At 39.2% G+C, this 15,726-nt stretch overlaps 2 protein-coding genes across 2 annotated transcripts in view; one reads left to right on the forward strand and one right to left on the reverse strand.

Moving 5' to 3' along the window:
• On the reverse strand, positions 1-9,717 carry LOC311254722 (uncharacterized protein). The gene is made up of 6 exons (XM_084348638.1): positions 9,652-9,717; positions 2,908-3,130; positions 2,566-2,760; positions 1,472-1,764; positions 1,106-1,233; positions 1-756 (listed from the first exon to the last, which is right to left on the reverse strand). Exons 2-6 carry the CDS (start codon positions 3,023-3,025, stop codon positions 558-560), a joined length of 933 nt encoding a protein of 310 aa, XP_084204764.1. The 5' UTR covers positions 3,026-3,130; positions 9,652-9,717; the 3' UTR covers positions 1-557.
• il17rd (interleukin 17 receptor D) overlaps positions 9,668-15,726 on the forward strand; it is a 27,249-nt gene continuing 21,190 nt past the window's right edge. The window contains exon 1 of the mRNA XM_084348601.1: positions 9,668-9,826. Coding sequence (XP_084204727.1) covers positions 9,707-9,826 — 120 coding nt within the window. The 5' untranslated portion in view covers positions 9,668-9,706. The remainder of the gene's footprint in view (positions 9,827-15,726) is intronic.

A 15,726-nucleotide genomic window follows, 5' to 3' on the forward strand; every position in this document is an offset into this window, starting at 1 on the left:
TGAGTCATCAACATTTTTAATGGTTTTCCAGGAAGTTACAAACTCTGAAATACCATAAAACACCTTCAAAACAGCTGTTTTTAACTCTGTTAGGCCTGATACTGCCGTATAGATGAGATATGGAGCAAGACATATGTGATTTAAACACTAAACTGCGAAATGCTCCATTATGTTCACCAGATAGCTGCTAACTATGTCTGTCTGTATGACCATCAGAATCAGCACCGAAGGTCGCAGTGCTACAATGTGAACAGCTTTGTTACTCCTTTTTAAAATTTAACAAACGAAAATCATTACTACAATTCTTTAAATAGCTAGGTGATATTTTATTTCGACCCCTAAAGAGTGTGAGATCCATCCTAAGTTAATAAACTTAACACACGTTGGAATTTCACAAAATGTTGTGGGCGCTTTGGGCGTTTGACCTGAACTTTAGGAAAAACAAATACACTGAAAAGAACGATATAAAGTCAAAGATGTTATTAAAAGTTCATTCTGGAAATATAATCACATATCACAGGATACAGCTTTTCACACACACGCCTCTGTATGTTTCATTAAAGCTGATTTCCTTTTCCCTCTTCTCTTTTGTCCACATTAACAAACTCTCTGGCCTTCTTCACTCCCTTTGGTCGACGGCCTCTCCTGCCGCTGATTTGCTGTTTCGCCTGCCACTCATAGACGTCCTCCAACAGTGCGTCTCCTCTGGGAGAGTAGCTGATGGAGGACCAGGTGAGGACGGAGCCGCGGTACGGCCTTAAAATGAAAAACAAATAGTAAATTAATGGCAAAGTAACATTGTGGTTTATCGTGTCAATCATTATTCTCTCATCATTAATTCCTCTCATGTGATTTTCTTAACGTCCTTTACTGTTTTTATTTGTTTATTTTATAAATCTAGATCTCGATGTCACTAATGCGACTGTTGGCTGTGTATTGTCTTAATTAATAATTAGTTTTTAAGGCAAAAAGGTACTTTGATTGTTTGTACAACAGTTTTAAACCTCACACACACATACACACACACACACACACACACACACATACACAAACACACACACACACACACACACACACACACACACACACACACACACACACATACCCGTGGACACCGCTGGTCATGTAGTTGAAGACTTCTCTGTAGCTGAGAGGATAATCCCACACCTGGACGTCTGTCACCTGACCATCAAAATCTGTAAATTCAATCACAGGCTCACCTGACCAGACAAACTGAAAACACACACACACACACACATACACGGACACACACAGCAGATATATGATATTAGAGACATGATGAAGATTAAAGACATTAAACTGTCGGTGGACCTGTAGTCAAAAAGCCATTTTCTGACATGGATTATTGCAGGATTCATTTATCTGTTCGGTCTGATTATCAGGCTAAAGCTACAAACATGCTGAACAAGAGAAGTTTGGTTCAGTATGCATATATATCCTCTGTTCTCACCTGATAAGGCATCACCTTCCTGATGCTGATGTTGGAGCCACTGAACACCTGGGCCACATTCTTCATGGAGTCCAAGGTGAAGCAGACTCTGCTCCAGATGTCCGGTCCAGTGTTTGACCAGAATTTTATGCTAGGTTTCAAACTCAGGCTGTTGTAACTGTATGGGTTTAGTGTATAACCACCAACTTGATCGACGTACACCTGCACAGGGCTTCTGGATGGACTGAGTGTGAAGATTCTGGGGTAACTTCTTTGTATATAGTCGGTGAGGTAACGCAGACACACGGACACACCTGCAGGGATCAGTGGACATAAGTGATCAACTCTTTTAGTTGACAAAGTAAAAAACACATTGACACAGTTGTTTTGTTGTTTAAGAACATGAATAAAAAAAGGACAATTTGTAATGCAGCTGGTATCAGTGTTCAGATATTCTGTCATGCTTCAAGTCAGCCTTGGCTTCTTCAATATGAAACCTTAAAGGGGATGTGACTTGCACGTACTCGTTCCTCTGGAGGTAGTGTCATTTCTCATTGATCAGCTGGAGGCAGCATGGATACAAACTATACAGCATAGCTACTGACAGTCCTACCTTTCTACATAGAGTTTGCCTTTGATTATGATCAGTAATCAATAAAGATGACAACAGCAACAACTCTGTTTGACTGCACATGAGCACTTTCCACATTATAACTATATAATGAAAAATATCTTTTTATAACAATAAAAGTTTCAGGTCATGACGTGCAGCAGCAATACGCTTATTAAAGATATCAATAAGTAAGTGTGGTCAGTGGCCTCTGTGTGATCGGAGCCTTGTCAGCTGACTGAAATCACTTACTGCAGCTTTAATCTTGAAAACTCAATGAAGAACATAATTCTAGCCTTTTGACGGGGAAACATCGTGATGAATTCTGGTCCTGTTCTGCATCTTTTCCACACAAGAATCTAAATTATCTCATCTTATAGCAGCACGTCTTAACAGGAGAAAAATATCTGGGAGCAAATGTGTACAATAAAATATAATTTTGGATTTCATAGCCTGACGTTGTGTTTCTGTTTGGTTGTGAAGGCTGGTTTGTGGTTAGACTTACTTCTAGTAGAAGGTGCTGTGGTCCAGGGATAGGAGGTAGAGGTGGGTAGGTCGGTAGTGGTGTAGTAGGGACTGCTGGTGTAGGAAGGAGTGGAAGGCCAAGAGGTTGGGGAAAAATAGGGTGGATAGAGTGAAATTCCTCCTCTATTATAAGACAAAGTGAACATCTTCCCATTTAAATTTATTCCTTGAGGTCCTGCAGAAAGAGAGAGGGAGAGATAACACACAAACCAGTTGTCATTTTAACTAACAAGCTCAAAACCTGAAAAAAAAGGTTTTCCAACACACACACACACACACACACACACACACACACAGTGTAAATTTTGGTGTGTGTGCCCACCTGGTGTCGTCCACGTTGTTGTTGGTTTGGTCCTAGGTCTCCGTGTTGCAGATGCTACATTCACCAGTGCTGAAATCACTGCCATCACCAGAGGAGCATAAACCAGCTTCATCTTCATCCTCGCTCGGCTGATCAGAGTCTCTGCAGAAGCGTCTGTGTGTCCTCGCTGTGTGAGAGTGTTTATCCGTCTGCTGGCTGCACGTCCTTCCTACACTCTCATTTCCTGGGTCAGACATCAGCAGCCACTTTAAGTTTCATTTCTGTGTAAACAACTCCCCCGGTCTAATTCAGTTACACTCCCCTTTTCTCTCCCACCAGTGTTGCTCAATAACAGTCCAGTCTTTTACATTCACTCTTGTAATGTACTTACTTACGTATTTTTACAGTTTTGAGGTACTTAAGAATTTATTTACTTCAATTTGAATACTTAACGCTTGTTTTTCAAAGGTGATATTCAGGTGGCTGGCAAAAAAATGCCATTTAATGACATCAGAATACCCCTGCCTGATGGTAACAGGGGAGAAAGAAGAGAGTGGGTCTCTTGTCTACATAGTTGCTTATTGGCTGTTGTAGGCTCTAGGGCGGGCATATAAGACCTATCTGCTCAAATGAGCTGTCAATCAAACGGCTGCCATCTCTGGATCTCAGATGTTGAGGGTTTATGGTGTCTGCTGTGAAATGAGAAGAGTCTTTTTACAGATTACAGCCTGAAAAAGCATATTATAGTTATAATAATAAACTTTATTCACAGCACTAGCTACCTTTCTCATATATGCAGCTCAAAGTGCTTTACAAAAAGCCACAATGACCATGTTGACTTTTATTAAACTTATCAAGGTTAATTTATCAGTCATCCGGAGGCTGGTATGTAAGTGGCTCAGGACAGGAGAGAACAAAGAGAGTGGGTCTCTTGTCTACATAATCACTCATTGGCTGATGTAGGCTCTAGGGCGGACATAGAAGCTCCTATATATACTGTATATGTATTTCTCTTCTTCTTATTATTATTATTATCATTATTATAATAATAATAATAAACTTTATTCATAACACCAGCCACCTTTCTCAAAAGATATGCACCACAAAAGACTTCACAAAATGACATTTGTGGCCCCTTCGTGCTGCACATACATATAACATACAAACATTTAAATTAGAATAAAATAAAATACAATTAAAAACATTTCAAACAGTGACATACTGTACAGTATACTGTACTTACATAACTATATACATTGATAAAATGAGGGGGAAGAGTTGAGGAAAAGAAGCTGCTCTGCAGAGTGAACAGGCTCGGGCTTTTTAACATTATTTATCATCTGTCAATAAACCGGATAAAGTTTACGATACAGACAGGTCAGATATAGTTCATGGAGTGTTGCACAATCATCAGTGTCTTAACAAACGACGTGATGGAAACCAGATCATTCAGAGATATGTGTGCAGCAAAGAGGATGTCTCACTTCGCTTTGATTTCCCTGACCCACAAAACACACCACAGTCTGCACTCTGTGTGACAGAGACACCACCAAAGTCACGTCCTTTGTATTTTACTGGGAATTTGAGTATAAATACTTTAATCATGTTGTATTTAGGGTAAAGTACAAAGTGCAAATAGCATTCAGAAAATACAACTGAACATGTGATCAATTGACTCAAAGTCAGTGGGATCATGTAACTACACTGGCTGCATGAGAAATGCCTCTTGTTTTTACATTTTACACCTTTTCATATTTTTTATTAATTTTTATATGTAAATATTAGCATTTTAGCTCAATAGCTTCCAGGTCATGTGATCAATTGACTCAAAATCATGTTGGGATCATGTAACTACACTGGCTGCATGAGATACGCCTCTTGTTTTCACGTTTTACATCCCACTGGACACAGGAAGTCACTGAAGATGACACTGTTGTGTTTTGTGTGACACGTATCCCATTTACAGTAGGATGGACATTTCCACAGGCAACGGGCGAGCGCACATCTGGGTGCACATGCCTCTGACGGTGCCACAGCCCGATGTATGTGTGGGGCGAGGGCCCGTTCATCAATGCTTGCAGTTTTAATTTACATTTGTGTTTGTGTCTGTTTGCGTGCGTGTACGTGTGTGCGTGCGTGCATAGGATTTGAAGGATGTCAAAGAAAAGAAAACTGGATATAAGAGACTTCTTTAAGAGTCAAAGTGTAAGTTACTTCAAGGGTGTATAGGTAGAGGCTCAACAATACAGATATCGAATAAAAGAGAATATTTAATGCCAAAGAGATACACTTTTTTAAAGTTAGTCTTAATTCTTATTTTCATGTATTTGTGTAGAAAAGAGCAACGGTTTAAAAACACAAAGAAAATTTGTGGTGAAAACCTCAGATTCTATCTGATCATGTGATTTTATAATTAGAAAATATAATTAATTAATATTAAGTAATCTTAATATTTAGTAAAAGCCTTTTTTGCTCAGGCAATAACTGTACCATCAAGCTCTATGATCATTGTATCCCTAATGTATCTGTTCATGTCATGCATCAACATATTGTTGTAAGGTGACAGACAGCAGAGAGGCTGGAGGAGGTGGAGGAGGAGAGGCCAGAGAAGGTAGAGGAAGAGAGGCAGGAGGAGGTAGAGAAGGAGAAGCTGGAGGAGATGAAGGAAGAGAGGCAGGAGGAGGTAGAGAAGGAGAGGCTGGAGGAGATAGAGGAGGAGAAGCTGGAGGAGATGGAGGAGGAGAAGCTGAAAGAGAGGCTGGAAATTCACAGGTGAGGTTAAATAATGATGGATATGTTAGTCATGAGATTCAGCACTGTGACAAATGTTAGTGTGATGATGATCTGAATAGCAGTGCTTCGCCCATGTGGCTTTGAAATCAGAGCTTTATATCAAGTCTGGTGTTCAAAGAGGCCTCATCATGTATTACTAGTGTGTATGTGTTTACAGTAGTTGCTATACAGTTGTCTAATGTATATTGTGGTTTATTCCTCGTATGTTCCATTTAACCTGTAACATCTGCATGATGTGAAATTATGATGCTAATGCAAAAAAACGTCAACTTTCAGGAGTGCTGCCATGGAGCACTTCTGTGTCCCCAACAATCTCATAATCAAACCTACTCCCTTATCTGACAGCAATACTCCAAGCTGTCAGGATGCGTTCCCCCTGTTGTAAATGGTCAAATTTAATGACATCTGCCTGAAAATCACAGGACTTATCTGTTGTGGGGAAAGAAGTCAGCAGTATGAATTCATGAATTTGAAAGATGTGTGAGCCTCCTTTCCTATTGAACAGAGGGGGAACAGTATCTGACAGCAATACTCCAAGCTGTCAGGATGCGTTCCCCCTGTTGTAAATGGTCAAATTTAATGACGTCAACCTGAAAATCACAGGACTTATCTGTTGTGGGGAAAGAAGTCAGCAGTATGAATTTGAAAGATGTGTGAGCCTCCTTTCCTATGGAACAGAGGGGAAACGGTATCTGACAGCAATACTCCAAGCTGTCAGGATGCGTTCCCCCTGTTGTAAATGGTCAAATTTAATGACGTCAACCTGAAAATCACAGGACTTATCTGTTGTGGGGAAAGAAGTCAGCAGTATGAATTCATGAATTTGAAAGATGTGTGAGCCTCCTTTCCTATTGAACAGAGGGGGAACAGTATCTGACAGCAATACTCCAAGCTGTCAGGATGCGTTCCCCCTGTTGTAAATGGTCAAATTTAATGATATCAGCCTGAAAATCACAGGACTTATCTGTTGTGGGGAAATAAGTCAGCAGTATGAATTTGAAAGATGTGTGAGCTTCCTTTCATATTGAACAGAGGGGGAACAGTATCTGACAGCAATACTCCAAGCTGTCAGGATGCGTTCCCCCTGTTGTAAATGGTCAAATTTAATGACATCAACCTGAAAATCACAGGACTTAAATGTTGTGGGGAAAGAAGTCAGCAGTATGAATTTGAAAGATGTGTGAGCCTCTTTTCATATTGAACAGAGGGGGAACAGTATCTGACAGTAATACTCCAAGCTGTCAGGATGCGTTCCCCCTGTTGTAAATGGTCAAATTTAATGATATCGGCCTGAAAATCACAGGATTTATCTGTTGTGGGGAAAGAAGTCAGCAGTATGAATTCATGAATTTGAAAGATGTGTGAGCCTCCTTTCATATTGAACAGAGGGGGAACAATATCTGACAGCAATACTCCAAGCTGTTCCCCCTGTTTTTGTTGGTTGTCCTAATAAAGACAGAAAAACACAAACATATGTGCTGTTGTCCCAGTTTAAAAATATAACTAGACAGTCATGAAATTTGGATTTCACTTCTACAATACAACTTCTTCAGATAAACGCGCTAAAAAATGTCTTAAAAAAAAAGTTTAAAAAGTTTTGAGCCTTAGCTCTCTCCACAGTGCCTCTGTGGTACGAGCACAAAGGCTCGGGGGTGAGCTTTTTGTGAACGCTTGCTTCCTTCGCCCTTCGGGCCATTTCGGATGGGGGCGGAGCTAGGGGAAACAAATCTTGACGAGGAAACAGAGCTCGATACAACACCGGCTTCTTTGAAAAGGAGGAATATTACGCCTCCGTTTTACAAAGACAAGGCGGCAAATTGCAGCCTGTACCTGGCCACAAATGTGGCGCATTTTCTATTTAAAAGGGGCTTCTGTTTTCTTTTGCAAGCTTTCAAGGACTTAAGATCCATCCCTGCATCACCCAATTTCTGACAGTGTGTTGGACCCGTTTTTTTTTTGGTTTTTGTTTTTTTAACCGCTTGCCTTGCACACATTATTAAAATAACATCAACAGAGATTTAAAACATTTCCAGGAGTGGTTTGTTTTACAAGCTGGTAAAACGTAACGGCGTCCTGACAGACACAGAGAAAATTAACTTTTACGAACAAGTCCGGAAGAAGCAAAAATACTTGCCCATTGTTTTGTTTTTCAGTAGGTTTTTTTTTTTTTTTTTTTGATTGTTGTTTCTGTTCTATACACTTTTTCGGGGATGCAAAACAAAACAAAAAATAAAATAATACATAATAATAACAATTTTGATTATCCATTCCAAATTTTTTTTAAATAATGATGATTTTTTATTTGTATGTCTTTCTAGGGGGGTGTGGTCTTCAGTAGAGTGGTGTAGTTTGTAGTCTTAAAACATTAAATCAGTTCGCACTTACGGTTCCCCTCATCTCAAAGGACGGAGGTTTTTGAATTGGTTTTCAGTTAAATGCCTGAAATAAGGTCTGTGGTTACCACAGACTGAAGATATTTACATGTTTTGTTCTACGACATAAAAAACATCATAAAATGTCCCACAATGAAATAATAAAGCTCTTACATGCGTTAAAAGTGGGAGTTGCTAACGAGTGTCTAAATGACACTACAGAGGTTGTTGGGGACATTAAATGTCATCACAGCGAACATGGAGACTCAACTAGTCCGTCTTTAGTTACCAACTATTCTAACTAACTTTACAACTTGTAGATTGATCGTCTCAAAATCTGTGAGATTTTTTAAATTGTTTTAGTTGGTGTAGCTTCTGTTTTGTACAAACAAATATCTAACCAACAAACAAAATAGATGCAATAAATAAAAATACACCTGCTACCTGTCCATTATTGAAGCGTCTGCAGCCCGAGGCAGCCAGATTACGACCCGTATTGACGTTTTCTTATTAGGCAGCAACCTCAAGTGGCCGTAGTTATTATTACAGCAGCAAACGAGAAAGTCAGGTGAAGTCGTATAAAGAGCGAGATAGTCAGCATAATGAGGAGGTCGGGGAAAGATATCAATTAAGACATTATGGATTTTTTTCCCCTGAAACCTCTGACTGAATATGTTTCTATTCACTGTAAAAAGTCAATACAGAATTTAGTGGAATCAATTTATCTTTTCTAATTAACTTAACATACATATACAAATTTTATTTGTTTCAAATTGATTAAACTTAAAGTTCTCAGATTTATATTTTCAGACCACTTCTGAACTTATAAACATGGGTTCTTTAAGGTAATATACAGAGTTCAGTCAACTCATGGAAAGAAGTTTCTAAAGAAACACGATCTGCATATTGGCAGACTTCCCAGCATGCATTGTTTGAGAGGTAAAACTCTCCTGAGACCTTTCCTTTTTAATAGCTTGAAGAAAACATGTTTTGGAAACTTGATGCTTTTCTTTAATACATTTTGAGAGATGTCATCATTCTTTTTCCCCCCACAATAACGAAAAGACTAATATGCTAACCATGATAAAGGTTAATATTAAATTCAGTCTTTACTTAATCAAACCTTTACATTTCCTGTCAAATCATCGTTAGTTGGTTAACATTATGTCTTTTATGTCTCCAATGGGAGCAGCTGCTGCTGTTTCTTGTGTGAAATAAAGAACTGACTTTCCAAAGTACTCAAGTATTTAATTGTTGAATCTTAAGTTAACTGAAGATGTATTTTCAAGTTCAGTTAACTTTAAATTATGTTTCACAAAAAAGAAATCCTAAAAGAAGATTTTAAACAAACTGTTCAACCTGAATTGAGTTAGCTTTGAACTGTAAAAGTAATTCTGACTTTTATTTTTTATTTAGTTATCTTTTCATCAGTTGTGCTTATCTTCATGTCTGATGTGGTCCATACCTCTTCCTCTGCAGCCCCTTTGAAGAAGTGAGGACCAGACAAAATGTCCCCACCTTAGCAGCCTAAACCTTCATGGTCCCCACAAGGGTAGTAAGCACAATACACACACACACACACACACACACACACACACACCTCCTCTCCTGTCCTAACCTCTCTCCTCTCAGAGTTGCTCAGACTTGAGGGAGGAATGGCGGCTCCTCGGAGTTTCTTCATCTCTCTCTCCGCTTTATTTCTGCTTTTATATTTCTCCTGTGGATCTACGACCTCCGGCAACAAGAGAGCAAACCAGGAGCGATGCGGCTTCAAGGTAGAAAACACTACATTTTCATCTTTAGCGTGTTGTTTTTGCGACATTTAGCGAAAAAGCTGCTGCGTCGTCTCAAGTCTCCCAAAAAAAAAAAAAAAAAATTCGGAGGTGGTCGGTTCCGTCCGTTTGTGTTTTCTGTCTCATCGTCTGTGGATGTAAACTCACAGCCGGTTTATTGAGCTGATGAAATAAGATGAGGTTTGAAAACACTTTTGTTCAAACAGTCGTAACTTCGCAGTGTTTTGAAAGTCGGGCTGCTTCAGTCACGCTGGTTACCTTTCTCACCTGTCTGTTCCGTTTCGAAGGTCTGACCTATTTTTACGTAACGTGAGAAACCAAACTCCAGCTTAAAAAGTGCTAATTTAAAGATCAGTCGCTCTACTGGAAGTCTGAAGAGATCAAGAAAGGAATTAAAACTTTTTTTGCAGAATAAGTCAGATGTATTACTTAATTCGGCACACGTGTAATCTAACATAGGGGTTTTTTAATCTAACATAATCTCCATTTACAACCTAACTTGTTCGCACTATTCACTGTCCTCCAAGATAGAAAAGACATTAAGAAATTACGTTTGACATTCAGTGCAATGCTGAATTGAAAAGTGACACCCAAAGCTCATGTTTGTGTGATTTGCTGGCTTTAGAAACATATTCTCCATCTGAGATATCATCTTCTTTTAACTGTAATAAGACAAAACCCAACCTTAATTTATCTCCTGCAGAGAAATAGCTGAAAGTTGTTAACATTGTCCTTAAAGTCAGACTGTCCTGTCCTGTCCTACCTGTCCTGTCTGTGGAGAGGTTGTTCTCTGCTTTAAACCAAACTCCTTTAAAGAAAGTTGTAATTAGAAGTTTCCTCCCTTTGAAGCAGATCATTTTATCTTTAAAGTGTTTTTTCTGTATCCGGTATGTCTTTGGTTACGTTCGGCATGTACATAATACATTAAAGGGCATATAGTGCACTCCAGCATCCAATGTAGAGGGTTATATTTGCAGGCGAGACAAAACTAGAGGATTTGATTAAAGCAGAGACGATGAAAAAGATTTAATAACATGAGTTCTGACAGATAAAACAGAGCTTCCTCTCTTATTTTTTGTTGAGTTTTGTGGTTTTGGGGGAATTGCAGGTAGTAAAGCTGATTTCCTGCCTTTTGTGTGTTCTGTTAAAAACATTTGATGTGGAAAACAGGAATATGTGGAGTGATGCACCGCCTCCACACTGCTGCTCTGCTTTTGCACTTCACAGCAGCTTTGATTCTGGGCATGAATGAACCACTATTTAGTCTGCACCATCATCTGAGATCGAAATGTGCACACTTTAAAGTTTAGCCTGACAAAAAGCCTTAAAAAGAGGTCTTCAGATGCCTCAAAACTGGATGCCTTAACACTCCTTGTTCTTTTTTTGTCGTATTAACCTTATTTTGTACAGATGTGCCAACATTATTCTGAGTTATAAACAGTTATTGATCTTTTTCGACAGGTTTTCGTTTCCGTCAGTCAGACTGTACCAGACCTCAGGTTCATTATTGTACAACTTATTGAACAGTCATGTTATCTTTGTCAGTTAGAAAAGAGGAGTTGATGTTGCTGCCAGAAGCTTCTGTAGGATTACAGGTTGCTAAAATAACCACAGAGTACTTACATAGTCGTTATAATAACCACTTTTTACCTTTTTTTTTTTTTTTTTTTAACCAAAGCTGAGCTGGGTTGTGTTGAGCTCACCTGACATAACTCGTGAGAAGGTGTTTACACTATTGAGTAGGACTTAAATTGACGGTTATTTTCACTGTTTTCTAGTTAATGATCATTCGATAATTTATGTAAAAACTGCTCAGTGGTCCGAGGTGACGTCTTTAAATGTCAGTCCAGAGATATTCAGTTTACTAGTATCATGTATGGCAAAGAAAAGCAGCAAATCCTCACACTTGAGACACTAAAATCAAATGTTGAATGGCAGTTTTGGTGGAAAAATTACCAAAACAATAGTCAGTAATCGGATCAATTGTGTCGATCATATAATGGATTAATTGTGAAGATTGAAAAAGTATTTTCTTTTCCATGTTTGTAATGTGGAAAGTAATATTATCTGATCGTGTGTGTGTGTGTGTGTGTGTGTGCGCTCCACAGGTTTTAATTTTCCTGTGTTGATAGATGACTCCTACCTGCCTTTGATGCTCTCTCTCTCTCTCTCTCTCTCTCTCTCTCTCTCTCGCTCTCTCGCTGTGTGTGTGTGTGTGTGTGTGTGTGTGTGTGTGTTATCCTGGTTTCCTCTTTCTGGCTTTGAAGTGTTTTCTACAGGAAGCTTCACACTGTTTACTCTGCTGAAACATTCCTTCCTGCAACACGGCCCCCCCCCCCCAAAACACACACACACACACACACACACACACACACACGCCCTGTCTCTCGACCACCTCCCCCTCTCTCTCTCTCTCCTGCTTCCCCTCTTTTCAGAAACACACACACATCAAAGGCTGCTGGATGGGGGTGTGAGGACCTGCTATTCTACAGGTGTGAGGTTATTAGAGCTCTGTGTGTGTGTGTGTGTGTGTGTGTGTGTGTGTGTGTGTGTGTGTGTGTGAGACCTATAAATGCTCTGCTAGTTTTACAAGTTTACAAGGCGCCCTGAGTAGAGCTGGGTATATTTAGACATTGCTGAAATAATGACTCGATTCACTGTTTTATCAACAAACATTTACCTGCAACTATTTTGACTTTCGATTAATTGTTTGTAATTTCTTGGATCAAACTTTCTTGCTTCTAGTTTCTCTATTGTGATGTTTAGCTTCTTTTCTTTGTTTTATGTGTTTGTTTTGGTTTGAGACTGTTCACACAAATCAAGATGACTTTAGACGTTACTCAAGTCTTGAAGAATTGTCATTGACATTTATTTAATTGAGAAAGTAATCAGTAGATCAATCAGTAATGAAGCTTACTAGTAGTTGCAGCCTTGATTTAGAAGTTTTTTGGTATGCTAGTGGTGAGAAACTGAGTTTCAGTATAATACAAGAATTATACTTTTTATGCTTTACTTTGTTTTTGTTTAGTTTGTTTGTTTGTCTGTTTGCTAGTGAGAAAAATAGAGCAACACTTTAAATGTCAAGAGGGACATTTTTAGGTCACTTAAGGCTAAAGATGTTTTTTCCTCTGTCGTTTAAATGCTTGTAATCATTTATAAGAAGTTAAACATCCAATTTAACAACCTTAAGCCTCAGTTTCCTCCTCTTTCATTTCAATCAGAATCCCTCGTTGGAACAGGGGGGAGGCCACGTCATGAATATGCAGAGTCGTCTACTTGAAAAGTTGAAACTGGATTGGTTTTGTTGTGAAGAACGTGGCTTTAGTGATCTTTACGTGTACTTTCACTGCTGCATGTTTATTTTTTATATGTGGATTTTTTTTTATTGTGTTCTGAAGGGATCTCCAAAACAACATGTGACAAAGGCACAAATAACAGAGAACAAATAGTTGTTATAAGTACTCAGACAAAGATGTACACATTCGTCTTTCCTCTTAGTCCATATTGAACAATCAGATTGTTTCTGAACAATATTGAGCAATTGCAATTTTCCTTTAGGATCAACTTCTGGCCATTATCTTCTTTCTTGTAAAGCCTTCTCATTGTTTCCCAGTAGACACATCAGAGGACAGATGTGTGTAATGATATATATGTAACATTTTCTTCAATGGTTGCATTTACATCTAGAAAGGCTTTAGTTTAGTTCCAGAAATCAGAAAACATGGGTTTAGTTTGAGTGTCAGAAAAAAACTGAGTAATATTCTTTGAGCAACAATCAAACATTTCAGTTTTAAACTTTGATTCCCCAGTGTTATTTTTTGTCTAGCATTGCGCCTCCTCATCTCCCACCTAAAGCTACGTGAGATGATGCTCTGCACAAACTGACCCTGACACCATTAAGACCCTCTTAAAACCCAGTGAAAGGTCCCATATTGCAGAAAGTGAGATGTCTATTTTGGTGATAAAGCAGATCTAGTAGCTAGGTAAGTACTGTGAAAGTATTCAACTGCACAATCTTCGGAGAATTAAAGCAGCCTGTATTCAGAAACTGAGCCGGAAACATGGTGGGCGGTGCCTGCTCAGGCCTGTGAGAGCTGACCAATTAGAGCAGACTGGGCATTGGGGGTGTTAAAGAGACAGGAGCTCAAAGCCTGACACCTACATTACCAACAATCCAACCTGTCTACTGGCAGTTCAGTTGACCATTTGGTTGTGTTATGCTAGTAGTGGCTAATGTAGCTTCTTGCCTCGAGCGGAGATGAGGAGCCCACAGACGTCTGGAAATCTCACTTCTTTTTTCATTTTCGTTCTTGTAGTCTTCAACTCCAACCAACACCGACTCAAGTCGCTGATCACTTTATCAGACTTCATCCAGCTCCCAGATGGCTTTATCCAACTTCGGAAAACCTGTGTATAATCATAGGTGTTTTTCCTAGATGGACAAATAATCAGTTTTCTCCAAAAGAAATGGAGATGTTTTAAAAAAAAAAACAGTTAACCCCTGGATCTGATGGCAGAAAGTGCTTCATTTTTACTGAATGCTTCAGAGGCTACAGGTTACTCCAGAGGGCCAGAACGAAGGATGATTTAGGTCCGTGTTCAAACTCTCTCTGGTTAAGCACATCTGCTGAAACCATCACATCTGTCTCAGTGGAGGAAGACGTACCAGGAAATAATTCCGCTTCCTTTTCTTTGTCCTGCTCTGGTTTCTTCATCCTTCTTTCTCTCATTTTAAAGTAGGTTTAAACTCTGTGTCCGTGTCACGTATCCCCTCGTCCTCCTTGGCTTCGGTGTGTTTTTGGCATCGGTGGAGCCTCACAGGGCGTCACGGCTCGGTGGGCGTCCGATGTGAAACACGTGTGTTTTCTGGTTTTTGCTGGCGTCTGAATCAGGCAGAAGGTGAAGGACAGAGGCTGGAGCTTCACCTCTGACTCAAAACGTCTCAGGGAAATATTTCGTCACAGTCAAAGATCCAAAATGAGTTTATAGGCTCAAGGAAATTAATTTTTGTCTAGATTTATTAGTGAGTGAGGAGAAAACAACCATGTGTTTCATACATGGGGGAATCACAATAAGTGCAATGTTGTTGTCAGGATGTCTTTTTCATACTTCAGAGTACGTTTGCATGAAGTTAAATCTTTCTCAACTTCTCCATGTCTCGCAGCTGCGCAACTTTGAGCCATGGTTGGCAGCAACAGCATATTTTTCACGGTTCAAGGAATAGTGTCCTGTCCCTTCGCTAGTGTTAAAGTCTGTGTGAGTACATTGGGCGTTAGAGTCATGGCAGACAAAGTGAGTCCTAATTATTTTTTCTGGTACAGGATGAAATGTGTCTGCAGCACTGGCGATCAAAAACACACAATCTGTTGGTTTCATAATTAATGTGGTTCCAGCGCTATCATTGAAACTGACCAATCACAACCAATCACGTGGGAGAAGTTATCCTTTCAGACACGGTAAATGTAAGCTCAAATCATGTTTTCCTCAACCTAACCAAGTATTTTTTGTTGCCTAAGACTGAACCAAACAGAACCAAAAAACAAAAGAAGTGGCCAATTAAAAGTTAATTTAGTGTAAAAATAACATGTTTCCACGATGGATACAAACCCAGGTGTCTTGAGTGAGATTCCTAAACGTAACCCACCACAGCGCCTTCCTTCAGATGTCGTTTTCGTTGCTCGTTTGTATGTTGAAATGATGGAACAAAATTGATTATGATGTTCAGGAACAACACAGGAACAGTGATATCAGATTAACCATCAAAAACTGTCAGGTTTAGCAGGTAAGCTTCCCTCAAATATGTGGTCAAGTTCATAATCTTGTCTACTTATTCTTTGATTAAACAGTTACTAATCTTGGTAAACAGATATCTTCTTATGAAT

This window comes from Pagrus pagrus (assembly GCF_965226575.1).
Source record: "Pagrus pagrus genome assembly, chromosome: 3".
Classification (NCBI taxonomy): Eukaryota; Metazoa; Chordata; class Actinopteri; order Spariformes; family Sparidae; genus Pagrus; species Pagrus pagrus.

Excerpts from the sequence above, each read along its gene's own strand:
- LOC311254722 (XM_084348638.1), bottom strand. The coding sequence starts at position 3,025 with ATGAAGATGAAGCTGGTTTATGCTCCTCTGGTGATGGCAGTGATTTCA. Across the intron at positions 1,765-2,565 it reads CACAGCACCTTCTACTAGAA|GTGTGTCCGTGTGTCTGCGT; the intron begins GTAAGTCTAACC and ends TGATCCCTGCAG. Across the intron at positions 757-1,105 it reads ATGACCAGCGGTGTCCACGG|GCCGTACCGCGGCTCCGTCC; the intron begins GTATGTGTGTGT and ends TTTCATTTTAAG.